Here is a 27272-nt window from a genome sequence, read left to right as displayed (position 1 = left end):
CTGTGATTCCCTACAGCTTTTAATGGGAGTATTAAGTCAGTTATACTGCTTTTCCACTTTGATACACTGTGCACATGTTTATATATGCATGTACATATATATGCATGCATCTGTGTGTGTGTGTGTGTGTGTATGTGTGTGTGTCTAGGGGGACAGATAGCTTGTCTTTCTAGTTTATAGGACACCATATCAGGTTTCACCATCAGAAAATGGTACTGCTATTTATACTTTTGTGTAGCCTAAAGAGAGACTTTAAATTTTATATTTTCTAAGATTGTTTATCCAGTACATCTGCAAATTCCATTAGTCTTACTGGCAAAATAAATTCAGAATTTGACCACTTGTCACTACCTCCATTTCTATCTCTCTTGTCTTAGTCAAACATGATGTCTCAGCAGAGTTACCCAAAAAGCTTCCTAATTGGTACCTTCTTGCTGTCCTTCTGACTATATAATTTATTTTTTCCCACAACAGCCTGAGCTATCCTTTTAGAGTGGAAGTGAGACCCTCTGCTCCAAAGTCTCCTACGGCGTCTCCTCACATTTAAAAACAGAAGTCCACGGCCTCCTCTCCAACCTCTTCGGCAGTAATTCTCCCCATGGTTACTAAATGCCAGCAGCTCTTCATTCCTCACTATTCATCGAACATGCAGACGCTCTCAGCTCTAGTTCCCCCCGTCCCCATGGCCATCTGCATGGCCAGCTTCTTCATTCCATGACTGTCTTCGCTCCAATATCACTTCCCAATAGAGATCCAACCACTTTGCCTTCTCTAGGTCCTGATACTCTTTCTTTTTCTTTGTAGCCCACATCACCTGACATTCTATGGAATAGTTAAGAGGTTTTGTTTTGTTTACTGATATATACATAACTCTTAAACAGGGCTTGAAACATGGTAAGTGTTTAACAAATACAGTGTGAATGATTATCTTATTTGCTTCTGTATCCCACCATTCATGTGTCATAAAATAAATGCCCTGAGGATGTAGAATAGGACAGAATCGAAGAGTTGGACACGACTGAGCGACTTCACTTTCACTTTTCACTTTCATGCATTGGAGAAGGAAATGGCAACCCACTCCAGTGTTCTTGACTGGAGAATCCCAGAGAGGGGGGAGCCTGGTGGGCTGCCGTCTGGGGTCACACAGAGTCGGACACGACTGAAGTGACTTAGCAGGAGCAGCAGCTCTACCTGGGGGCAGTAAGTGAAAGTGTCCCAGCACGGTGGCTTCCTGGATGCCCAGCCTTAAGACTTTGCTCTTAGGAGAAGAGCCCAGATCTTGGTTGAATACTCTGTTGCTGTTATATTGAAATTCTTCATCATTTTGAACAAGAAGACCTGCTTTTTTTTTTTTAGTGATATAATTCATGCACCATACAATTCACCATTTTAAAGGATACAGTTCAGTGATTTTTAGTACATTCACAAAATTTTGTAACCATCACCACTATCTAATTCCAGAATATTTTCATTACCCACAAAAGAAATCTCACACTTTCTAGTATTCATTCCCCATTTCCCATATCCCCTAAACTTTGGAAAACATTACTTCCTGACTAAATTTGCCTATTCTAAACATGTTATATAAGTGAAATCATACAATGCATGACACTTTGTATCAGGCTTCTTGCACTTAGGGTGATATTTTCAAGGTGGATCAGTACTTTGCTTCCTTTTATGGCTAGGTAATATTTTTTGTATGCATATATCACATTTTGTTTGCTGATTCATTCATTATTAGATATTTGGGTTGTTTCTACTTTTTGGCTATTATGAATAATGCCACTATGAACATTCATGTACAAGTTTTTGCATCACTACATTTTTTTTTTCTTGGATATATGCCTGCTAGTGGAATTGCTGGGTTGTATGGCTACTCTATGTCACATTTTTGAGAAACTGACAAGCTGCTTTCCACAGAGGCATTTTTATATTTGCACCAGCAGTGTATGAGGGTTACACTTATTCTACATCCTCCCAACACTTGGTATTTTCTGCTATTAATAATACTTGTTATCTTTTTATTATAGCCATCTTAGAGGAAGTGAAATTGTGGTTTTGGCTTGCATTTCCCTAATGACTAATGATGCTGAGCACCTTTTCATGTGCCAGTTGATAATTTGTATAGCATCTCTGGGTAAATATCTTTTCTAATTCTTTGACTATTTTTGTATATTTTTATTGAAGTACAGTTGATTCACAATGTTGTATTAGTTTCAAGTGTAAAGCAAAGTGACTTACATTATTAATTGATCCCTCCCCCTTACTGTTTCTCTTCTGGTAAGCATAAGTTTGTTTTCTATTTCTATTGGCCTATTTCTCTTTTGTATATAAGTTCATTTGCAAAAGCTTTTTGAGATTTCATATCTAAGTATTATTTGTCTTTCTCTCTTAATTACTTAGCATGATAATCTCTAAGTCCATCCATATTGCTGCAAGTGGTATTATTTCATTCTTTTTTACGATTAAGTTCTGAAATTTAGTGAAGTCCAAATTATTTATTTACTATTTTTGGTAGCTTGAGATTTAGGTGTCTAAGAAAGCTTTGCCTAATTCAAGGTCACTAAAATTTATGCCTTGGGTTCTTTCTAGGAATTTTATAGTTTTAGCTCTTACATTTAAGTCTTTGATATATTTTTGAGTTGAATTTTCTATATGGTATGAGACTTGCATCTGTATCTATCTATCTATCTATATATATTTTCTTTTTTGTGAACATGCAGTTGCTCCAGCACCATTTGTTGAAAAGGTTAATCTTTCCTAATTGAATCCTCTTGGCATTCTTGTCAAAAAGCAATTGACCATAAATGCATAGGTTTATTTTTAGACTCTTAGTTCTATTTCATTGATGTATAAGTCTGTCCTTATGCCAGTACCACACTGTCTTGATTACTAAAGCTTTGGAATAAGTTTTTAAACTGGAAAGTACGAATCCTCCAACTACATTCTTATATTTTGATATTTTTAGATATTCTGGGTCCCTCACATTTCCACCTATATTTTAGGGTCAGCTTGTCAGTTCCTGAAAAATAAAATTTGTATTTTAATTCCTAATCAATTTAGGAATTAAATCTACAGATGAATTTGGGGTATATTGTCATGCTAACAATATTTAGTCTTTCAGTTTATAAACATGAATATCTATTGATTTGGATCTTTAATTTATTTGAACAATGTTTTATAGTTTTTGTATATAAGTCCTGTGTTTCTTTTGTTAAAATTTTTCCTAAATATTCTATTTTCTTTGATGTTGTCTTCTGACATTATTTTCTTAGTTTTATTTTTAGATCATTCATTACTAGTATAGAAATACAACTAACTTTTTATTGATTTTGTATCCTGCATTTTTGCTGAAGTCCTTTATTAGCTCTACTATTTTTTTTGTCTGTATGTTTGTGTATGTGTGCATGCATGCACAATTGTAGTGGATTCCTTAGGATTTTCTGTGTACCTAATCATGTCATCTCCAAATAGAGATGGTTTTAATTCTTCTTCATTCTGGATGTCTTTTATTTCATTTTCTTGACAATTTCCGTGACTACTAGCTTTAGCACCGTGATGAATAGGAGTGGCAAGATGGTATGTACCTGTTTCTTTCCTGAACTCTTGAAAGAGCTTTCAGTATTTTACCATTAAGTATGATATTAGAGGCCCTGAATTTTTATGTTGTATTTGGCCCTACATATTGTATAGCCGGGCTTCCCTGGTGGCTCAGATGGTAAAGAATATGCCTGTAGTGCAGGAGACCTGGGTTCAATCCCTGGCTTGATCCCCTGGAGGAAGGCATGAAAACCCACTCCAATATTCTTGCCTGGAGAATCCCCATGGACAGAGGAGCCTGGTGGGCTACAGCCAATAGGGTCACAGAGTTGGACATGACTGAGCAACTAAAAAAAAAAAAAAAAAAAGCACATTGTTTAGCTGGTCCTGACTCATAAAGACGAGCAGAGTGAGCTGAGGATTAAAGGATAAGTGGGAGCTCCCCAGCAGGTGAGGAGGAGGAGAGAGAACACTATGTGCAGTGTTAGATTCTAAATCTCGAATTGATTCAGTAGCTGGTGTGTGAAGGTCAAGTGAGAGTGAAGGAAAACAGAAGTTGGAAAAGAAGGTTAACGAACCACTGTAGGCTTGCTGACTGCATTAAAGAGCTTTGATTTTACTCTGTGATTTTTGTGTGTGGGACACTATCATGTTTGATATATAATAGTAAAGAATGGAATAAAGGGAAATAAAGGTAGAAACTGAGACAGGGAAGACAAATCATGGATTATTGCAATATTTGAGACTGAGTCTAAACTTTGCCAGCTTTACCTTGGATTAGCTATATTCTTGGTTTTGAAGACTTCGGCTTCCTGCTTTTATATTTTTTTAATGAAAAAACGTTAGTAATAGAAATGCATAATTATATCAGTTAAGTCTAGAATGTCCTGCTGTTGCTGCTGCTGCTGCTAAGTCACTTCAGTCGTCTCCAACTCTGTGCGACCCCCGTAGACGGCAGCCACCAGGCTCCCCGTCCCTGGGATTCTCCAGGCAAGAACACTGGAGTGGGTTGCCATTTCCTTCTCCAATGCATGAAAGTGAAAAGTGAAAGTGAAGTCGCTCAGTCATGTCCGACTTTAGTGACCCCATGGACTGCAGCCCACCAGGCTCCTCAGTCCATGGGATTTTCCAGGCAAGAGTATTGGAGTGGGGTACCATTGCCTTCTCTGAGAATGTCCTGCATTTGCATCTTATTAACTACATCTATTCGTATTAGGCATTTCCCAACACATTAACAAAATCAAACAATTTTCTTTTTCTCTCATTTCCTTATTTTTTCCTTTCTACTCACCTCCCTTCCTTCCTTTTTCTTTGTATTAATCACTTAATTAATTAATTCCTCAAAGCTCATTTAGGACCTACAGGGCTGAACTAGATCTATAACACATTCCTTGCCCTGGAAGAGCCTATGAATGGTTGAATGAAGCAAGGCAGCCATATTTCAAATCAGAGTATGGTGTATCATTGTTATCCTTCAGTCACACATGGTCACCTGCCCCAGATCTGTCACTGTGGCCTTTGTTAAAAAAAGTTTATAGCATCTGATATACACGCAATAGTGATTGCTAAGTGCTTCTTTGTTGTATTAGTTCAGGTTGGAATGGTTGAAAAGACTAGAGTTAGAATTAGTGACTAAGTTCATAGAAACAGTAAAAGGAACCAAAGCACCAAAACAACTAAGTCCTTAAAGAGAGTCAGATAATCTGGAGCTGGTGTTTGATTGTATAAGTAGCTATAAATTCCTAGTCAATTCTGTAGATTCACAGATCTGGGAAGTGATGAGCCATTTCAGAGAGTATACCTCTATCCTCCAAATTGCATAATACTAAATCCATGTCATTAAATAAATGATTCTAACCCTTTTTTCCCCTTGCTTTTATTGGATTTCAAAGTTCAGTACACATTTAAATTATTCAATTTTGATATCCCTTTTTATTATCAAATGTCCTACTTTTGAAGTGGAAAGCTCAGTTGGCCATGTTCCCTGTCAAGTTTAAGAAGCTTTTATCATTTAAATAAATTAAACCTTCCAGCATGGGCTCCACAGAACATAATGAAGCAAGGAGAAGAAAAGCTTAAATGAAATAAACCCTTTTACTCATAGAAACAGTACAGGCTATTGTGCATTCTACCAATAAATGTGTGGCTCTAATCATAGTCTGATTTGTGATTTTTCTTTTCTAATTCTGTCCTTAATTTTTTAGTGTTTATTAGCAATTTGACTTGCCATGGTGCAAGAGGTTGTAGGAACCTCTTGCTCAAGGTTCCTAAAGAAAAAAGCAAATATTGCATTTTTAAAAGCTGACTTATTTTAATCCAAGTTGTTTCTTTACACGATTTAATTCTAATATAAGTTGATCTCCTCTGAACTTCACTCAGATCCTTTAATTATTTTTTAAAATAATGTTTTGGGGGATTTTGCTTTTAAATCTTTGTTTTCTAAGGGAAAATAATCATAATTTTATGTTATCATTTGGCAGAATTAATGTATATAGCTTATGTATTGAATTATTGAATTAATAGGAAATTTTTTACTTTCTGTATGACACATTGCCAATGTAAGAATCAATTGGATAATGAAAACTCTTATTATTTGAAGATTCTTTCAATGCCAAAAAGTAGCCTGCAGATTATTTTAATCTAAAATAAAAACACACTGTTTTGAAGGTTTAACTAACTAAAAATTATCAATCTTTCTCTTCCTTATGAATTTAAACCATTTTATTCTACATGATTAAAACGTTAAAGGTAAGAAGCACTTCTTTAGAAGGAAAGATTCAGCATGGACTGAGATAATTTATATGAGAATATTCATGCTTGTAATGGTAATGTAGAATAATTTTCATCCTATTTTTTATGATGAAATGTCTTCTTTGTAATAAAAACATGTTGTTATTGAAAGTTGGGGTTTAGAGTCATAAAATTATCTTCAAACTCTGAGCATTTATTATATTTAATGTTACTACATTTAATGTTTTTGAAATATGGTGACTTTATTTTCTTATTTGTTGTATAACACATTTTTTATAAGTTATAGCAAAGTCTATCAGGCTTTGCACATAAGACATAGGCCAACTGGTTGTGACACCTCTGTAATTTTTTTTTAAATTTTCAGGGCCTATATTCTCATACCTCGCATTAGGAAAGTTTTGCTTTGTCATCAGCCAGAAAATACATTCTTAATGGATGTTATTCTATTCTTACAGTTCAAGGATTCTTACTCAGGTTCTTTAAAGATTGATCTGTGGGTCAAAAACTTGAACTTGATTCTACTCAGCAAGTGTTTGTCAACTCTACTTATTCAACAAGCACAGAGCTTCAATTGTTTATTAATTTCACCACTTTGAGGGATGGTTCGTCATGGCAAATGCTCTGTGAAGGGTTGCCTTTTGGATGTTAAACTGCTGCATCACTCCCTACTTCATCCACTCACCTGTCTGGGTTTTCACAGGTACAGGAGGTGCTGTCACAGTTATCCTGAAGAACTGCATTAGACTGTAATGGTTAACTGTTTGGGATCTGACTCCATGGATTTGTACCCTGGCCATTTACTAGCTGTGTGACTTACTACAAACCATTTAAACTTTTTTGCTTCAGTCTGCTTTTCTGTAACATGAGAATAATAGGACCTATCTCATAGAGGAGTAATGACAGTTAAATGAGATAATACACTTGTAGAAGTGACCTCTTTTTTAATAAGTATTTTTGATAAGCATTTTTGAAAAAGTCATAATTTCTGTTCTACAGTCAAAATAGATAAATTTAGTCTCATTCAGGAAACTCCATTCAATTTAAAAGTTGTTTGTTTTTTTTTTTAAAGTGAGCTTTGACTTACAATCTGTTTATGCTAAATAGTTGATTAAATCCAAGTATGAATTCTTCGGATTCTGTTTTTCATATACAAAACCTCATTCTTTCTTTTTCTCATTTCCTTTTACATCTTTTTGGTGACAAAATATGCCAACCCAGTTCTATTTTATTTGTCCCTTGATGCAGAGTGGCAGCCTGGCCCTGTCACAGAACTCCCCTTGTACTCAGTAGTATGCCATTAGGAGTCTTTGTTCTCCACTTAGTGGTAGCTGTGTCAAAGGCCTTTGTTGGTTTTTGGTTGATGGAGAGGGCCTGGCTGGTAAGGGAAACTGGAGAAAGAAGGCTTATTTTTTTAAACTGATGTTTTACTTGGGCATATTACATCCTTAAATCACAAAGCATCCCAAATTTGGTAAGCACACAATAATTATAAGCAATTATTAGCCATTGTATTGAAAATTTAAAGTATGGCCTAAGATGCCCACAGATTCTCAGTCTCCAGGAACCCCACATCTTTCATCTGTGAACCTCACATGGCAGTATAAATTTATCCCATTCAGATAAATACTGTATGATTTTTTAGTGTGTCCTAAATATTGCATGGATGTGTTGTATTTTATCTGACATCCCTGTGCACCAAGCCTTGCCCTCCTCCACTGTTCATTTGACATAGATGCATTTCCCCACCCCCAAAATGTGAAGGGTAATCTCAGTTACCTCCCCTCACCAAGGCTATGTCTTTCCAAGTCTAAGTAACTACAGTTAAAAACAAACCAGGCTGGAGTCCAGTGGGAAGAAGGATGTGACCCACCGTTTACATTAGTGCCTTTATGTCAGTTCATAGAATCAAAGTAACTGCATTTACAACGAAAGGGAATGATCCAGGAATAGAGTATCTTCATTTCCATGTTTAGATTTGTCTGGTCTCAAAAAGTGTTAATATCTTGAAGTTTAGAACAAGCCTTATTTACCTAGGAAGCATGAGAAATATGTCAACCCTTTGAAAGACTTCTTATTAAACTGCTGGAGCTTTGATGTCAGACTAAAGAGATTAGAATTACATTTTTCAAAAAGATCTATTTCGTGTACTAGTAGAGAAGGGAAAATATGCTGGTCTTTATAGACAGTTACTGAATTTAGAGAATATTTATTTTAAAATATAAATTATTACTTCTTGATAAGCTATATTTAGTGCATCAATATCAATTTAGAAAATGTGCTTTTATAGGGAGAATTGCCTCTCCTCTCCCTGACTTCTCTGTTTACAGTGATCATCACTAGTATTGGTTCTAGCATAAGATCAATGACTATACGGAGACAGAGGTGATGAAAATGGTTTCAAACAGAAAGTGTTTTATGAGAGTTCAAGGGAGATAATCAACGTATTCTGAGAGTCTATTACATGAGAGAGACTATATACTTCACATGTAGTTCTAATCCAACCAACAGCTTAATAAGAGAGGGTGATAGAGGCAAGTAATTTTGCTAGCATCATAAAATTATCTGATTCTGAAAGCACACTAATGTAACTCCCTTGTGAATATTCCTTATAACCCTCATCTGTAGTTATTTTGTTCTTTAGAGTAAAAAATCTTGCACTTTCCAAATTCACCTCTAACTCTGATAATATAAGTGGTAATAATTTCTTACATAGTCAGTCTTTTATATTTTTCTTGATGGAGTTGTAACTTCACAATATTATTTTCAAAATACATTTTTAATAAAATCTATGCTTACTTATATTTGTGAGTGCTCATCTAATCCTGCATGTACTATGTATTTAACTTTACATTTGAATTTTTAAAATATTGGAATTTGAAGAGTCTAGCCTCCTACTCAGTGAAAGTATTACATGGACAACGTTCTTATTTCTGTTCGAATATTTCAGTGGTGTGAGTTTCATGAGTTTTTGAGGCAGTGTAATCAGTTAATGCATAGTAGTTTGAAATAAAGTTTGTATACTGACCTGGTATTTACCTTCCCGAAGCTTCTATATATAAATCCTTGTTCTAGCCTCAGAGCCACATAAATAAATTTAATCCCTCCTTCTATCCAACTCACAGTGCTATGTCGGTAGACTGCCTAAATTTTCAGTATTTTTATAGCTTAGAACTCTTATTATTTGACCTCTAAACAGAGGATGGCATTAAGAAGGGGTTTGAATCATATTAATATGATCAAAAAGAAAAAAGAAAAACTTACAGGAAATAGTGATATATTGCAAAGAGATAAATATGATTTCTTGCACATGCATGTATACATGTATGAATATACATATATACTAACATATTAATAGATGTTTATATTTATGTATTTGTCTATTTTCTGTGAAGTGGGAATGTGAACAAGAAAGCAAATAGCTCTATTTAGTTGTTTCTTAACTACATTCCCCCTCTGATATGCAAGGAAGTGGGACAAAATGAGCTGAGCAAGCTTAGTCAGTGTTTCTATGTCTAATTTCAAGTGTACTGTACCTGTTAACTGGCACTAGACTATTTTTCCCTTCAGAAATGGTCTTGCTTGCCCTATCTTCAAGAGTTTCCTTTGGAAAACAGAATACACCTGGTATCTTGTCACACAAGTATTAAGTCATCTGTTTCTATAGTCAAGTTTTTAATCTTTCTGCCCCTCCACAGATCATTTTCCGCAAAATCAGTGATGTGAAGAAAGAAGAGGAGGAGCGCCTCAGGCAAAAGAATGAGGTCACCCTCAGCATCCCCGTGGACCATCCGGTAAGAAAGCTCTTCCAGAAATTCAAGCAGCAGAAGGAGCTGCGGAATCAGGGGTCAACGCAGAGTGACCCCGAGCGGAACCAGCTGCAGGTAGAAAGCCGCTCCTTACAGAATGGAGCGCCCATCACCGGCACCAGTGTGGTCACCGTGTCGCAGATCACACCCATTCAGACGTCTCTGGCCTACGTGAAAACCAGCGAGTCCCTCAAGCAAAACAACCGCGATGCCATGGAACTCAAGCCCAGTGGTGGCGCTGACCCCAAATGTCTCAAAGTCAACAGCCCCATAAGAATGAAGAATGGAAATGGGAAAGGGTGGCTGCGACTCAAGAATAATATGGGAACCCATGAGGAGAAGAAGGAAGACTGGAATAACGTCACTAAAGCTGAGTCGATGGGGCTATTGTCCGAGGACCCCAAGGGCAGTGACTCAGAGAACAGTGTCACCAAAAACCCATTAAGGAAAACGGATTCCTGTGACAGTGGGATTACAAAAAGTGACCTTCGTTTGGATAAGGCTGGGGAGGCACGAAGCCCATTAGAGCACAGCCCCATCCAGGCTGATGCCAAACACCCCTTTTATCCCATCCCCGAGCAGGCCTTACAGACCACACTGCAGGAAGTCAAACATGAACTCAAAGAGGACATTCAGCTGCTAAGCTGCAGAATGACTGCCCTGGAGAAGCAGGTGGCAGAAATCTTAAAAATACTCTCAGAGAAAAGTGCACCCCCAATCTCTTCTCCAAAATCCCAAATGCCTCTCCAAGTACCTCCTCAAATACCCTGTCAGGATATTTTTAGTGTTTCAAGGCCTGAGTCACCTGAATCTGACAAAGATGAAATCCACTTTTAATATATATATACATATATATTTGTTAATATATTAAAAACAGTATATACATCTATATACATATGTGTATATATACAGTATATACATATATATATATATATATTTTCACTTGCTTTCAATATGATGAACACAATATGGATTTTGATGTGTAAATATTGCATGTCCAGCTGGATTCTGGCCTGCCAAAGAAGATAATTATTAAAAAGTAGACATTGCTTGTATATTATGCAGTTGACTGCATGCACAATTTACATTTATTTATAATCTCTATTCTGTAATTTTTAAAAGTATGATTTTTGTTAACCAAGGCAGTGTAATAGTTGAAGAATCAGGGTCCAACCTGCCAATGTTGCCATGACAAATTTGATCTCAGGCTGAGTATACTGATCTGTCATTTCCTCACTCTTCTGTTAAGTTAAAATTATAAATTAACACCAAGGAATCATTCAACCTTTTAGACTATTAGTGCCATTTTATGATTTCATTCCATAGGATATTTTTCTGTAACATAGTATTAGGCTATTTTCCACAACAGGCAGTATTTGCTCCGTTGAAATAACTGTTTTGTTGCCTCAGTCAGACATCGACGTGGGATATGGAACTTACTACTCGGGTTTGTGCATGAATTGCATTTTTGCTCAACTGTACCTCTCCTTGTTCAACATTTACTTAGATAGTAATCATTAACTCTTATGTAAGGATATCCCTACTCCCTTCATCTTGGATAACAGCCACCATCTTATAAGCTCATGTTTTTCAACCCCATAAATACTGAACTATTAATATCGTGTATATTATTATAGAAATACTGCACCACAGGGTAAAAGGGTCTTTTTAACCATTTATGTTAGAGATGCTGATTTTCCAAAGGTGATGAATGTTCTAAATTTTATTTTTAACTTGCTCAAAGGTGAACTTGAAAGGTTCTTAGCAAAAGAAAACCAAGCAAACAATATTTAACATATACAAAATTTAACTAGAATAACATAAAATAAAAAAGAATATAAAAAGATAAGTTTTGTAGCATATTTGTGACTTAGAAAGAATGAAGCACAGATACAGAATTGCTCACACCCGATTCTTACTGCTTGTAGAGGTACTACATGAAATGTGGTTAGGAAAAAAAAAAACAACACTAAAAAGTAGATGTTAAGTTGTTCAACTCAGACAACTGCTTTTCTATAATATTATTCTAGTTACAATTTTCTAAAGCTTTTTTTGCACACGGTTCTATTGCTGGACTTCTGCTGAGTTGATACAATTGAGGCTCAGGCAGATCTGCTTATGAAAGGAGGGTACTAAAGACCAAATTTCAGAGTCTTTTGGGCCACAAATCCTCTTCTTAGAAAGTGCCTATTATCAATTTAAAAAAAAAGTAACAGAAGATCGTGTATAGCTACACTCTCAAATGCTATGTATTGAGAATAAAATGCACATTCATTTGTAAGAACTTAGGAAAGTTTATTTCTTTTGACTAAAGTTTATTTTATAAAGTTGATCAGAGAGGCATACTTTTAAATTGGTGCATGAATGACATTTAATAGTGGAAGCAGGGCAGTTAATGTTTGCATTGAGTTGAAAATATATAACAGTAGTTTGTATATTATTGGACCATCTGTACATATATATTAACATACACGAGGTGATAACAAAATCAAGAGATATTTTGATGTATTGTACCCATTTTTATGAGCTTTTTAAACTGTCTCCCAGGATCCCCAAACAAACACAACAGAACTAAAAGACAAGTTACGACCATCCGCCTGGAGAAGTATAAAGCAAAGTGATTTGTAAAAACAGTTGATATTTTAGAATTTCTATTAGAGCTTCTTCGCATGCCCACAAGATGTGCCTCTTTAATCCAGGAATTTCAGGACAGATGTTATGTGCCATGGGTTCCATTTTCCTATTTTTGTGCCCATAACTTCCATTACTCATAATGGAAGCTTTCAGGGTAGCACGTCTTCATGCTATGCTACAATAACTACCTACCATAGGCACAGGGCAATGAAGTAATCATGGTGTAAGAAATCAACGTTGCAAGTGGGACTCCACTGCTTTCATGATGAGGATGGTACTTTTCTTTGACCTCTGATATTTATTGAATTTCAGGGTATTTTCTATTTAACCATGTCTGAGACAAACTTGCCTAAGCTTTCAAAAGTGAGTGGTAAAAAATAATCTGAGTACAGAAATGGTTAGTTTAACTTTAGCCACGTGCTTCAGAAATAGCGGTTGGTGTAAAAGTATGAGTAACTGAAACATCAGAGTGGTTTGTAGTTGGCAATCCATGCCTTTGCTTATTAGCGTTGCTAATATTTACTGTGTTCTAACTGTGACTTCATCTAATTGACCTACAATATTGATGTTCATGTATTGGGAAAAGAAATATATGGCTTAAAACTACTTTAGTACAAAGGAGGGAAGAGTATCAGTTGCTTATTTATGGTGCAGTTATCACAGTATTCTTTCCAGCCACCCTGTTCCTGTGTGCATGACATGATGTGGTGCTGAATACACTCTGCTGTTTTCAGCAGAAATGCATGTGTTCAGCAAACCTTGTATATAGAGTAATCTTATAGGTTCCCAGATTCCACAACTCTTTCCAGTCAAACTTACTCAGACTTGGGTAAAGGGTGATCGCTTACTTTAATATGTCCAATAATGATACAATCATGTTCTGTGTTGCCTCAACCAGCACATAGACAGTAGGTTCTCTCTAAGGGGACCAGAGGACTGCATGTTTCATTCTTACGCTGTATAGATGCTCTTGGTGCATCCAGAATAAAATTTTTATTATTATCTTTCTGAACAATGTAATAATAGGAGTAAATAGATATGTATTTAAAATTGGAACATTTTCCAAAGCACCTTACACATCTTCAATATTCTTTTATAATAATGTATAAGATCAGATGCTGTACCCTGGACAGGTGGTTGCAACATGATAGCAGAAGTCAAACAAAAAAATGTGAGCTGCATATCAGGATGACAAGTTTTATCAGTCTGTATTAGGATATTATTGCACTACATTGATCTAGTAAATAGAGGAGCTTATGATAAAGGCAAATAGGAACACAAAAGGCAGATGACAATTTCAAAGCAGTTCATGTACCACATTGACATAAACAGTCTTTAGAATGGTCCGGGCATAGATATTGAATAGAGACACAGACTTCATTGTTAAAATGGAAATTTTTTGATTATGACACAGGTTTCATCTTACATTAAGTATAGCAGTACAGATGTCCTTTCTAATTCTCTGGCTCTGATCTATGGGGTCGCAAAGAGTTGGGCATGACTTACTAACTGAACAACAATAGCAACACAGATGTCCTAAGTATTCAGTTAAAAAAAAATTTTGTAGATCAGAGCAAGAGATTTAGAAAGTTTGGGGTTTTAAATTGTTCTTAAGAACAAATATATATTCCCAGAGTACCCAGCACTTTAATAGGAATATTAATTATGACCACTAAATAAAGTGCATTTTGAAAGCTAATCTTATTGGAGCCTAAATGAAAATCTGTTTTCTGTCCTTAACTTTAAGGAGATTTGGTTCACTTGTTCTATTTTAAATAACTAAATTCTTCTAGAAAGCTTTATTTTTAAATTAGTCTTCAGAGCAACGATTGTTTATGAAGTGTGCAGTGGCTGATACTAGTGAAATTATTTGTCATATCCCTAATAAATGCTACTATCTTGTAAAATTGTTATCTTTTAAGTAATCCTATGTCTCCTTTCCAAAATTTCATGTAGGTAATCAGAAAGTTTGTCTAGAATGTACATACCATACATGGATAACTTTAAAATAGGAATATTTGTAATCACGTGAATGTTGAGTTTCATACTTTGTTATGTATAAGAGTGTTTCTCTTGTGGTCTAGATGGAAAGGGAGAGAAGAAAGAACAACTTTTTGGAAAACTAGAATTCAATCCTAGGATGGATATCTGAGCTCTGTCTTGGATTCAGAATCTGTGTCTTTGTCATAATCACAGTAACTATGGGCAGGTTAGCTGTTTTTTAGTGTAGCTGGGCTTCAGTTTCCCAATCAGTAATTCATAAGATAAGAACTATCCTCTTCTTATATCAAGATGATGTTAGGTCAGTGGAAAATCATCTTCCTCTTTGATGAAAATAACACTAAAGACAAATTATCATTTTGTTTTGTTTTGTTTTTTTTCATAGAAGACCAGCCAAGATGCATTTTCTAAATATTCTAGGTTTTAGAGAAGACTTCTCTGGTCAGACAGTGATGGCAAAAGACATAAGTCACTGACATGTGAACATAAGATTTGAAAATTATCTGGGGATATATAGCTACTAATCAAACATGAAAAGAATGAAGAACTTTTAGAAAAGAAGAGAGAAATAAGAGAAAAAGTCATATATAAATATTATGATTTTTCTTATTCTATTTAATCATATAGCTCAGCAGAAAGTCTCAATTTTGTGAGAAAATATAAACAAATTGAGTATTCAAGGTATATTTCATCCTCAACCTTTTGTATGAAAATAATGACTTAACTCCAGATAGTGGCTGCACATAGGTAGATGCTCTTATACCAAAATTTTTAACTATGAAAGAATCCTTTCCAATGACCAGTTTTTCAATGTGTATCTTGAATTGGAAAAAGAACGGTTTTAAAAAAGGAAAACCATTTGAATTACATTAGAGAACTACTCATGTTGTATCCTAATGAGAGTGTTTTAATTTTTTAAAGTTATAATTTATGATTAGTGATATCGATAACTCAAAGAAGCTACTTATAGTATGTAAAAATTTACTTTCAAAAATGAGATTCATTTTCTTAATGATTGTTCATTCTGCAAAGACAGTCCTGCAAGCTAAGAGATACACTCAAACCTGCTGTATTACGTTTGCTATGACCCTTTGAGCAAAGAAAACAGCAAAAGCACGAAGAAACAAAGGGGAAGTTTTAATGTACTACAAGAGGTATTTAGATCTCTTATTGGATTTTCTAATCTTTCCATCAAATCGGAATTTAAAAATTGCTATTAAAAGTTAGGAATTTGGTGTTATTTTGAAAACAGACACAATATCTCAAGTTAAAGAAAGAATAGTTATAAATGTCTGAAACTTTCAAGGAGTATTAGAGAAGGTTTAAGGGGATAGATAGATAGATCATCACTGACCATGACGTTTTGCTATGCATTGTAATCCTTATGAGTTATTTGCTAAGTGGGCAGTAACATATGTTTATCTACAGTGATGGGCCTGTGGCATTCCAAATCACAGTCTTATTACATATGTATCTGCATATGTGAATAAATGGTTTCAATCAGCTTGCTCTCAGTGTAAACTGGTACTTCCTAAATGTTGTTAGCAACTTCAGTAATAAAGACTCTTCCAAGTATGGCATGACGTTTATTATTTTTTAGAGGGCTGATATATATTAATTTTACATTATAGGAAAATTCTTCTCATCTTGGTCTGAGAAAACATACCAAGAAGTTATACATGGGGGACTACAGGATCAGAAGAAAAATAGAGTAAGGTTTTAAGTAGGATAGTCGTGCCAGACTGCATGATTTCACAGGAGTGCAGATCAGGATTTGCATTTTCATATTTGGAACAAATCTACGAAGAATGTAATGGAGATTGCAGTTTAGTGCATGGAGATGTAAGCGTGGTCTTTGGCAAAGATTACAGGTACAATCAGATCAACTTTTGTGAGTTTATGTAGAATTTTTTTCTTTTTTTGACTTCCCTTAGTTTTAATGGTGTACATTGCTTTACATTTATCGACTGCTCTGTGTAAATATGTGCAGCCTTCTCAATGAGAAGGGGTAGCTAAGTCTGAATCTTTCATTAATCATCATGTATACATGGCTGTGGAGTAGATGAGGAAGCTTGTCAGGATAGCATAGCTATTGAGATTTTAACACAGGCAGGCAGACCCTGGAGAGAAAACTTTATTTTACAAACTATTGTCATTGCAAGGGCTATCTAGTCCAACCACAAATTTCAAATATTTCAAGACACGTACTTTAAAAGTTTCCTAAAATTAAAATTTTTAAAACTTCACTCTATGATATAAATGTAGTTTTTAAATTTTCCATAGTAGATTAGAATAAATGACAGAGATTGAACGCATAACTGTTGCAAGCACAGAGTGCCTCATCCTAATAATGAACTTTTCTGTTATTTCTCCCCACAATTGACAGATATCAGTAGAGGTAAGTTGCCAAATGTGGTTATAAGTAAGAAGCAAGTGTGGTCACTAGTATTAATATTTCCTTTTCCAACTTTATTTTAACATAAAGAGGTAATGTATGATATTCAAGAAAAACAAGAAATATTCAATTTCTTTGCCTATAATCTCTCTTATTTTTTATTATTGGTATTTGAATGAGACTATAGGATATTTTATTTTTAAAATTTATTTTGACCCACTGAGTTCTAAGTGTATTATGCAGATCTTTTCTTTTTTTAATTATACCACTGTTGGCTTCTTGGCCAAACCACTACTAAACGCATTATCCAAATGAACTATTTCAGCTTAGAATAGCAATTTGTATTATTTCCAAATTGAATTAACTTTTTGTAAGTTTATTTACTTCAGAGAGTTTAAATAGTTTCCTCTAATGAAAAAAATGTTAATTTTCTTCATGTGATTTATTTATTCTATCCTTTGAAATGTTTTTAAGCTAATGTTTTGGTATAAGGAGGAAAAGCAAGGTATTACATTATACTCTGGGACCCTCGGCCCAAACCATCTTGTTTTCACTTTGATGATAATACAGTGAGAGGTAACCATAGCAAAGATCAGTCTACCTTTTTCATAACAACTGGGGAGGGCCCCGATGACACTGCATAAAGCTTTTATAGTCGGCTCACTTCATCGCTGGCTTTTACATTATCACTGTGTTACTATAGAAATAAGGCCATGACTTGTGCTACATCTAAATATATTTGTTCAAGGAATAGTTGACCTAAAAGTGCAACTGGGCCAGAGTTATAACTGAGGAAATAAAAAAAGAGGAGTGGGAATAACAGTTCCTTCCTCTTAATGTGTTTTCCTCTGTGTGATGCTTTTAGATGTTTATTTATTTATAGATGATTTATGTTGTCGAAAAGCATCGTTGAACCTTTAATGAAACACAGGAAGTGATGTGAAAGTTCTTCGAGTGCCATAGCTTTAATACATATATAAATGAGTGCTCCCCCATCAATTGCGTTTAGAACCTCTAGCTGTAACCGAGAAGCCGAGGCCTATAAGTACCTAGCTGCTTGGGTTCTTCATGAAGTAAAACCAAGAGGATCTGATCACTGTCTCATTTATGCATATGCACTGACTGCTGAATGATGAGCCCAATCAAGCTGAAAATATCTACACTGATGCATAAATAAACCATATTGAGTATCCATAGTAACTAAATGAAGTCATTCACTACCAAATAATTTATCTTTCTCTGCTAAATCCTCTTCAATGACATGAAATTTAACGTCTTCCTTCCACAGTCAGGCTCTCTATTGGGAAACTGGACTTTGTGATTAGGGCAACATAAAGAATACTTAGGTCACAGAGATGTTTGTATCATGAATCCCTCATTTGCTCTTCAACTTTTTCCAACCAAAGTATGATGGGAAGGATCCTAGATGAGACCGTGATTGAGGTAAAAAGGAAGAACAGCTAGCCAACTATGCAAAATCATGATCAAGATTCATTTTGAAATTCATATCAAAGATATTTCGATAGACCTAGGTATTTAATAACAATGTATCATAGTCATGCATTGCCAGTTTATTAAAAAAAAAAGCCCAATGTGCTTTCATTTAAAATCAAGATTATTTAAAATATTCCATATTTATAAAAATAGTGGCAAAGATTGGTTTTTGATCTCTTCAGAAATGTTTTCATGTTATGATTCTCAGTGTTCTTTTTCAAAGAGGGTAAAAACGTCTTGATGTCTTGTTCCCATCCATCTTATTGGCAGCACTGCCATCTTCCACTGAGCAGTCATCTTCCTCCTTAGATTCTATTCACAGTTAAAGTGAGCTAAAACATGAATTTGATGTTAAGAACGATGTGGTTGTTACTGCACTGAAACCGGAAGCCAATTTAGATCTATTTCTACCCTAAATGTCCATTGTAGTTTATGGGAAAAGCAATGATTCCTAGAAGTGCTTGGTACTCAGACAAAACAAAGTAAAATGTGCATATTTATGATAAATCAGAGACTATAGATTTCGTTCTATTCTATGCTCTAGTGACTTTGTTTACATTAGTTGCAGTGTTTTGTATATTATACTGCAGATTCCTGACTAAAACACTAATGTTACTATGGAAATTCACTTTTGCAAATTTGTAAATGTTTTTGCCACTGCAACCATACTAATGGGAATTTGGGGTATTAAAAATGTCTGTATCTATAAAGGTTAATTCACTGGAAACAACTGATTTATGTATTGGCCAAGGAAATAATGCAAAAACTTCTTGTGATGTTTTAATACCTAATATGCTAAGCAGTACTAGTTTGTTCTGTTCAAAATTAATTCATGTTTAATAGATCATTGTTTTCTACTTAAAGGTATTGCAGTGTGTAATGCAGAAATTTTGTATGTACTATTGACTTATTACTGATTGCTGAGAGAATGTGTGAAAATGTTTTGAATGCTTGTGATCAAAATTTAATTATTTCTGGGAAGTTTATGGTGATTATCACTTTACTTAAGATTTGTTGTCAAAAAATCATTTTTAAAAAGTGAATTGGCAGGTGGAAGTTTCTAACCCAAAAGAATTCTGGGTTTCAGCACAATAAACTGTATTTCATCAGGGAGGATTAACTTTCATTTTTTCCCACTTTATTTAAATGTGAATATTTTTTCATGATACAGAATAAAATGTGCATTTTATGGAACTTGTTTGAATTGAGTCTTTGTTGAAAATTATTGTCTTGAATTTAGTTTAGTAAATGAAAAGTTTCACATTACAAACATATGAAGCAGTGGGTTCAAATAAAAATCTTTTGATATTAATAATTAGTTTAAAATGTTATTTTAAACTTTTATAATACCTTTACTCTGATAAATTGTAGTGATGGGAGAAGTGATAAAATTAGAGTCATATCTGAAACTGAATTTTAAACCCCAGTGGTAAGTGTGCTTGAATTAGAAGATGTATCTGTTTTGTGAAAGATAGAAAATAAAATCTAGATAGAATATTGGAGAAAATTTTATTTTTAAGAGATTTCTTAATATTTCTTCATTCTATCAATATATAAAAATGTTATTATTTCCCTAACATTATAGGTTTATCCCAGTCTATGAAGCATAAGGGTAGAATGTATAATACACAGGGAAATAGAGTACTTTCATTTTGGGGAAATATTCATAAATGGTTCTGCCACTAGCCCTTGAAGCATTAAAGGTAAGGGCTGAATATATAATAAAGATTGTTATTTGAGAATACAACATTTTTTTTCTAATTGAAGAAATCCAGTTTAAGAGGTGCATTTTTTAATGTCACTGAATGTTGTTGTTCAGTTGCTAAGTTGTCTGTGACTCTTTGTGACCCCATGAACTGCAGCACCCCAGGCTTCCCTGTCCTCCACTGTCTCCTGGAGTTTGCTCAAACTCATGTCCATTGAGTTGGTGATGCTATCTAACCATCTCATTCTCTGCTGCCCTCTTCTCCATTTGCCTTACATCTTTCCCAGCATCAGAATCTTTTCCTATGAGTCAGCTGTTTGCATCAGATGGCCAAAGTATTGGAGCCTCAGCTTCAGCATCAGTCCTTCCAATGAATATTCAGAGTTGATTTCTGTTAGGATTGGCTGGTTTGATTTCCTTACAATCAAAATCTTCTTAAGAATCTTCTCTGGCACTGCAATTTGAAAGCATCAGTTTTGTGGTGCTCAGAATTCTTAATGCTCCAGCTCTCATACCCATACACAACTACTGGCAAGACCATGGCTTATACAGACCTTTGTTGACAAAGTGATGTCTCTGCTGCTTAATACCTTGTCTAGGTCTGTGATAGCTTTCCTCTTCAGAAGCAAGCATCTTTTAATTTCATGGTTGCAGTCACCATTCACAGTGATTTTGGAGCCCAGAAAATAAAATATGTCACTGTTTCCACTGTTTACCCATCTATTTGCCATGAAGTGTTGGGACCAGATGCCATGATCTTTATTTTTTGAATGTTAAACTTAAAGCCAGCTTTTTACTGTCCTCTTTCACCTTCATCAAGAGGCTCTTTAGTTCCTCTTTACTTTCTGCCATTAGAGCGCATATATACATATACGAGTTTGTTGATATTTCTTCCAGCAATCTTGATTCCAGCTTGTGATTCATCGAGTCTGGCACTTCACATGATGTATTGTCACCCTGTTTATTTAACTTATATGCATAGCACCTCATGAGAAATGTCAGGCTGAATGAGTTACAAGCAGGAATCAAGATTGCTGGGAGAAATGTCAACAACCTCAGACATGTAGATGATACCACCCTACTGGCAGAAGGTGAAGAGAAACTAAAGAGCCTTTTTATGAGGGTTGGAGAAGGAAATGGCAACCCACTCCAGTACTCTTGCCTGGAAAATCCTATGGACAGAGGAACCTGGTGGGCTACAGTCCATGGGGTCACACAGAGTTGGACACGACTGAGTGACTTCACTTTCACTTATGAGGGTGAATGAGAGTGAAAAAGCCAGCTTAAAATTAAATATTAAAAAAAAACCAAGATCATGGCATCCAGTCCTATCATTTCATGGCAAATAGAAGGGAAAAACGGTGTAAGTAGTGACTGATTTCCTCTTCTTGGGCTCTAAAATCACTTTGAATGGTGACTGCAGCCATGAAATTAAAAGACAATTGCTTCTTGGCAGGAAAGCTATGACAAAACTAGAGTGTGTTAAAAGCAAGGACATCACTTTGCAGACAAAGAATCCTATAGTTGAGGCTATGGTCTTTCTGATAGTCATGTACGGAGGTGAGAGCTGGACAATAAAGAAGGCAGAGCACCAAAGAATTGGTGCTTTTGAACTGTGGTTCTGGAGAAGACTCTTGGAGAGTCCTTTGGAATGCAAGATCAAACCAGTCAATCTTAAAGGAAATCAACCCTGAATACTCTTTGGAAGGATGGATGCTGAATCTGAAGCTCCAGTACTTTGGCCACTGGATGCAAAGAGCTGACTCATTAGAAAAGACCCTGAAGCTGGGAAAGTTTGAAAGCAGAAGGATAAGAGGGTGACAGAGGATGAGACTGTTGGATCACATCACCAATTCAATGGACATGAACTTGGGCAAACTCCAGGAGATGGCGAGAAACAGAGAAGTCTGATGTGCTGCAGTCCATGGGGTTGCAAAGAGTTCGACACTGCTTGGCAACTGAACAGCAGCAACAATCTGCATATATGTTAAATAAGCAGGGTGACAATATACAGCCTTGACATACTCCTTTCCCAATTTTGAACAAGTCATTCCATATCTGGTTCTAAATGTTGCTTCTTGACCTGCATACAAGTTTCTCAGGAGACAGGTAAGGTCGTCTGTTATTTCCATCTCTTTAAGAATTTCCCACAGTCTGTTATGATCCACACAGCCCAAGGCCTTAGCATAGTCAATGAAGCAGAAATAGATGTTTTTCTGGAATTCACTTGCTTTCTCTATAATCCAATGAATGTTGGCAATTTGATTTCTGGTTCCTCTGCCTTTGCTGAACCTAGCTTGTGCATCTGGAAGGTCTCAGTTCATATACTGCTGAAGCCTAGTTTGAAAGATTTGAAGCATTACCTTGCTACCGTGTGAAATGAGTGCAATTGCGTGGTAGTTTGAACATTCTTTGGCATTGCCCTTCTTTGAGATTGGAATGAAAACTGACCTTTTCTTGTCCTGTGACCACTTCTGAGTTTTCCAAATTTGCTGACATATTGAGTGCATCACTTTAACAGCATCATCTTTTGTGATTTTAAATAGCTCAGTGGGAATTCCATTACCTCCACTATGCTTCCTAAGGCCCACCTGATTTCACACTCCAGGATGTCTGGCTGTAGGTGAGTGACCACACTATCCTGGTTATCTGGGCATTAAGAACTTTTTTGTATAGTTCTTCTGTGTATTCTTGTCACTTCTTAATTTCTTCTGCTTCTGTTCCTTACCATTTCTGTCCTTTATCATGCCCATCCTTGTATGTAATATTCTCTTGATATCTTTAATTTTCTTGAAGAGATCTCTAGTCTTTCCCATTCTATTCTTTTCCTTTATTTTTTTGTATTGTTCACTTATGACATTAATAACATCGCTGAATAGTTATTGATATCTATTTCTTTTCTTTGAAATGTAACATTTTGATTGAGAGAGGACTAAAAAAAGCTTTCTTTTTGGTATGGATACATTAGGGTATGTTTATAGAGGGCAGAGGTTCTAGAGGAATCAGCTCTCATATGGAAGCCAAGGATATGATGATCACACAAAACTAAATGAATATCAAAGTTGTTGAATACTTTCTGCTCAAAATATCAGTAATTAACGCTTCCTCTGCTTTTTACCCCTTTTTTCCCTCTTTCCTTACACACACACAATCAGCAATATATTACAGTCTCTCCATGCAAGTTTGGTGGTAATACCGTAATAGACAAAGACATCAATTTTTAAAATGTGATAAAACATATTATGGATTTATATAAGATTAAGAGGAGGATGAAACATAAATTTCTCTCCCATGAGACATTTTCTCCTGAGTGTGTGTGGTGAAGAACAAAGCTTGTATGAACCTTTAGATTCTCAATCTTATATTAGCATGCTTCTACTCCCAACCAGCAAGGAAGGTTTTGCTTTCTATAACATTTCTGAAAACAAGTCATATCCATTTGTTTAATCTAGGTAAACAAGCATAAGCTAACTGGATTAAATAAAAATGTGCCCAATGTGAGCAAACCAGAACTGACATTTTACAGCTGGAATGGATATTGGAAATGAATCAGCACCACACTCACTTCAAGAAATGAAGATACCAATAATTGGAGAGGGTAAGTGATTCTCCAAAGTTCTATGTATATCAAGATTGCAATTCAGCTATCTTGATTCCAGGTCCAATGCCTGTTCCACTATATCACATGGCTGTGTTCATTTTCCACAATGAACACTCGCTCACTCTCTCTGTCTCCTACACACACATTTCAGCTAATGCTACTAAAAACATTGCTAGTCTCATCTCTGAGTGTTGTTGAAATAACAATTGTCTGACTGTGCTATTTACTTAAAGCTGTGTGTCCTTTATTTCAGTTTTATTAAAATGGTATCTCACAAAAGATGTAATATACTCTCCCTCTGATATTATTTAGTGTCTTACAATCATAATTAATACTCTCTTTATTCCTATGAATTTTAGAGTCAGAACTAAATAGATCAAGTTCGTTGTCTCTGGCTAATGATGTAAGTTGGGAAAGAGTTCAAGAAGATGCAAAAACTTGGCTGGTTGCTGAGCAACCCAGATCACTGTGTGAGGAGCAAAAGCTAGAACTTCTGGGCCTTTTGTCTCCTGCAGTCCATGTGGGTGCATCAAACGTGACTTTTCCATTGTGCCTGATTCTACTCTCTCCTGGTACCGGACTTAAGTCTCTAAATGTGTGTATGTATGTATATGTGTGTGTTTAGGGAGGGTATCTTCTTTGATTCTTAAAGCTCACTGGAACTGTTTCAATAGAAAGAGAAAGTATATATCTATGTTACAGTTTATAAATAAAAGTGTTCAATATGGTCAGTGGCTGGTAGAGGAGTGCTGGCATCTTGTCACCTGGAATCATTCAGCCCATCAACAAACATTGCTTCCGTGTATGATATGATGAGCATATTGATCAAATATAGCTACACACCCAAGGTATGGACCTTAGGGTTGGCTGTCTTCCAGAGCTGTGAATATTCTGTTCTAACACCCACAGCGAGATTCTGTTGAAATGCTTATGCTAATGACTTTTGAGCTATTTAATTTGCTGATTGGCAGGAGTGCCAAGAATGATTCCTGGGTTTAGAGAAAAGGAAGAATTTCAGCTTTCTCATGTTGTTGTTGTTCAGCTGCTAAGTCTTGTCTAACTCTTTGCGACCCCATGGCCTGCTGCTCACCAGGCTTTCCTGTCCTTCACTGTCTCCTAGAGCTTGCTCAAACTCATGCCCATTGAGTCAGTAAAGCTATCTAACCATCTCATCTCTTTTCTCATACCTTCTTTAAATTTCTGCCCTCTTTACCATTCCTCTAACTCTGAACAATTCGGGCAAAGAGAGAAGAGAGCAGATTTTTAGAATCCTGTTTCTTTCACTGCTGCCCATGCACACTAGCTGCTGTTCCCTGTAGTTTTCCACTGGGCTCTAAGCAGGGGGAGGAGAAGAAACACTGCAGATGACCTTGAGCTGATGTCTTTGGGACTCCCTGCCTGCCTCAGGAAAAAAAAAAGGGGGAGGACTAAAGCAAGATATCCAGCAATCACCATTAAACCCTCTTAATGACAGGGTCTGACAGGATGGAATGCAAGGAGGAGAGCTGCTTTTCAGCGCACCAGCAGTTCATAAGACACTTCTGTGCTGTGGGGCTGCCAGGAGCCTCTCACCTAGTCCTCTCCTCTACTAGTGGGTACTTTATTTTTTGTGCAGCCTGGAGTAGGTAGGCATAATCAAATAAGATAATAGTGAAAGTACTTTGAAAAAGTTAATGAGTTATACAAAACTGTGCGTGTGTGTCTTTGCAACTCCGTGGACTGTAACCCCTCAGGTTCTTTTGTCCATGGAATTTTCCAGGTAAGAATACTGGAGTGGGTTGCCAGTTACTATGCCAGGGGATCTTCCCGACCAGGGATCGAGCCCGTTTCTCTTGAATCTCTTGCAGAGAGATGAATTCTTTACCACTGTACCACCTGGGAAGCTGATACAAAACTTGAGGTTCTTTCTATTTACTATTAATTTTCCCGGTACTCAAGGGTAGATTCTAGAATTTATTTGAGGAATCATAAATATCAGTAACACACATGACACCCAATTTCTACTGATGTTCCAGATTTTCTAACCTTCTTTTTAGAGAAAATCAAACAAGATCAAAGTTTGTTCAAGCATGGTTAGTAGCTAGAGTGCTTTTACTTCCCTATCGACCATTAAGGCAAACACATACCCCACACACCCTCTCCTGTCCTACCTCCCACTTCAGGAAATAAAATATATTTTTTTAAAAACCCCATTAACTTATGGGCTGTATAATAGCCCTAATTTAATTAATTTGAAATTCTCAAGAAACAGTACCATTCAACATTTTTACTTGCAATGAAAGCATCTTATGAAATCTCTCTTACACTAACTGGAAATTAAGTACTGTTTCAGCATCCTTTCTGATTTATGATTCAGAGCTATAAGATAAATTCCCAAAGTTGATGGTAAAGCAGTAGAGAGGCCCCTAGATGTTGAGTTAGTTTAGGACTCTCACTCAACTTCTTTACCTGCAAGTGAGCATGGCAATTTAGTGCTTATACTGAACATGACACAGGGACCAAAATTCAATACCAACAACTATACCCTCTTTTATAAGCCTCCCTTCCATCCCTTGACAGGATATCTGTGGCTTATACAGAACTGCATCTTTTGTGCTTTTGCCCCTATTTTTACTGTTTTACTCGAATTGATTTTCTTGTAAAACCAAGATTCTTACTATTTTGTATGCTGTATATAGACGGGTGGATGGATAGATAGATAAATAGAATTGTCTATCATTTGTTTCATAGAGTCCTAATTACTTTCATATGTAATGCCCCCCGTGACCCCATTAGAGACTCAAGACCACAGGTTCTGGGTGACTAGGAGCCTTTTCTAAGCTCATACGCTAGAAAGTATCAGAGAAAGTTTTCAAAGTCCAGAGCTCTGACACCAAGTTTATATTTGCCTCAAAGTGTTTCTCAGATTTGCGTTAGATACCTGGTTTTTACATAAGCACTTGAAAAAATAAATGTTAATGTTACTTGAGGGGATTCTTTGGTGTTTCATGGTTCTCAAAGGAAGTTATCATCTGATCTCGGAATTTCAAGCTTCCCAAGTGGCTCCATGTAAAGAATCTGCCTGCCAATGTGGGAGATACAGAAGACGTGGGTTTAATCCCTGGATTGGGAAGAAGCCCTGGAGTAAGAAATGGTAACCCGCTGCAGTATTCTTGCCTGGAAAATTCCATGGACAATGGAGCCTGGCAGGCTACAGTCCACGGGGTTGCAAACCAATAAGACACGACTGAGCACACACACATGCCCAGATTTCAGGGTTTGACCTTGTGTTGTTTGTAGGGCATGAGACAATGTAAAGGTTCACCATCACGTGTGGGCTGCGTGTGCACAGGTGTGAAATACTGC

The 27272-nt window shown here is 36.0% G+C and overlaps 1 protein-coding gene across 1 annotated transcript in view; it reads left to right on the top strand.

Annotated features, from left to right (window-relative positions):
- Positions 1–19829, top strand: part of KCNH5 (potassium voltage-gated channel subfamily H member 5) — a 403337-nt gene extending 383508 nt beyond the window's left edge. The window contains exon 11 of the mRNA XM_061429074.1: positions 9987–19829. Coding sequence (XP_061285058.1) covers positions 9987–10934 — 948 coding nt within the window. The 3' untranslated portion in view covers positions 10935–19829. The remainder of the gene's footprint in view (positions 1–9986) is intronic.
- The last annotated feature ends 7443 nt before the right edge of the window (positions 19830–27272 follow it).

The sequence above is a fragment of the Bos javanicus genome, chromosome 10 (assembly GCF_032452875.1).
Source record: "Bos javanicus breed banteng chromosome 10, ARS-OSU_banteng_1.0, whole genome shotgun sequence".
In the NCBI taxonomy this organism is placed as follows: Eukaryota; Metazoa; Chordata; class Mammalia; order Artiodactyla; family Bovidae; genus Bos; species Bos javanicus.
This window is presented reverse-complemented; position numbering and strand designations above follow the sequence as displayed.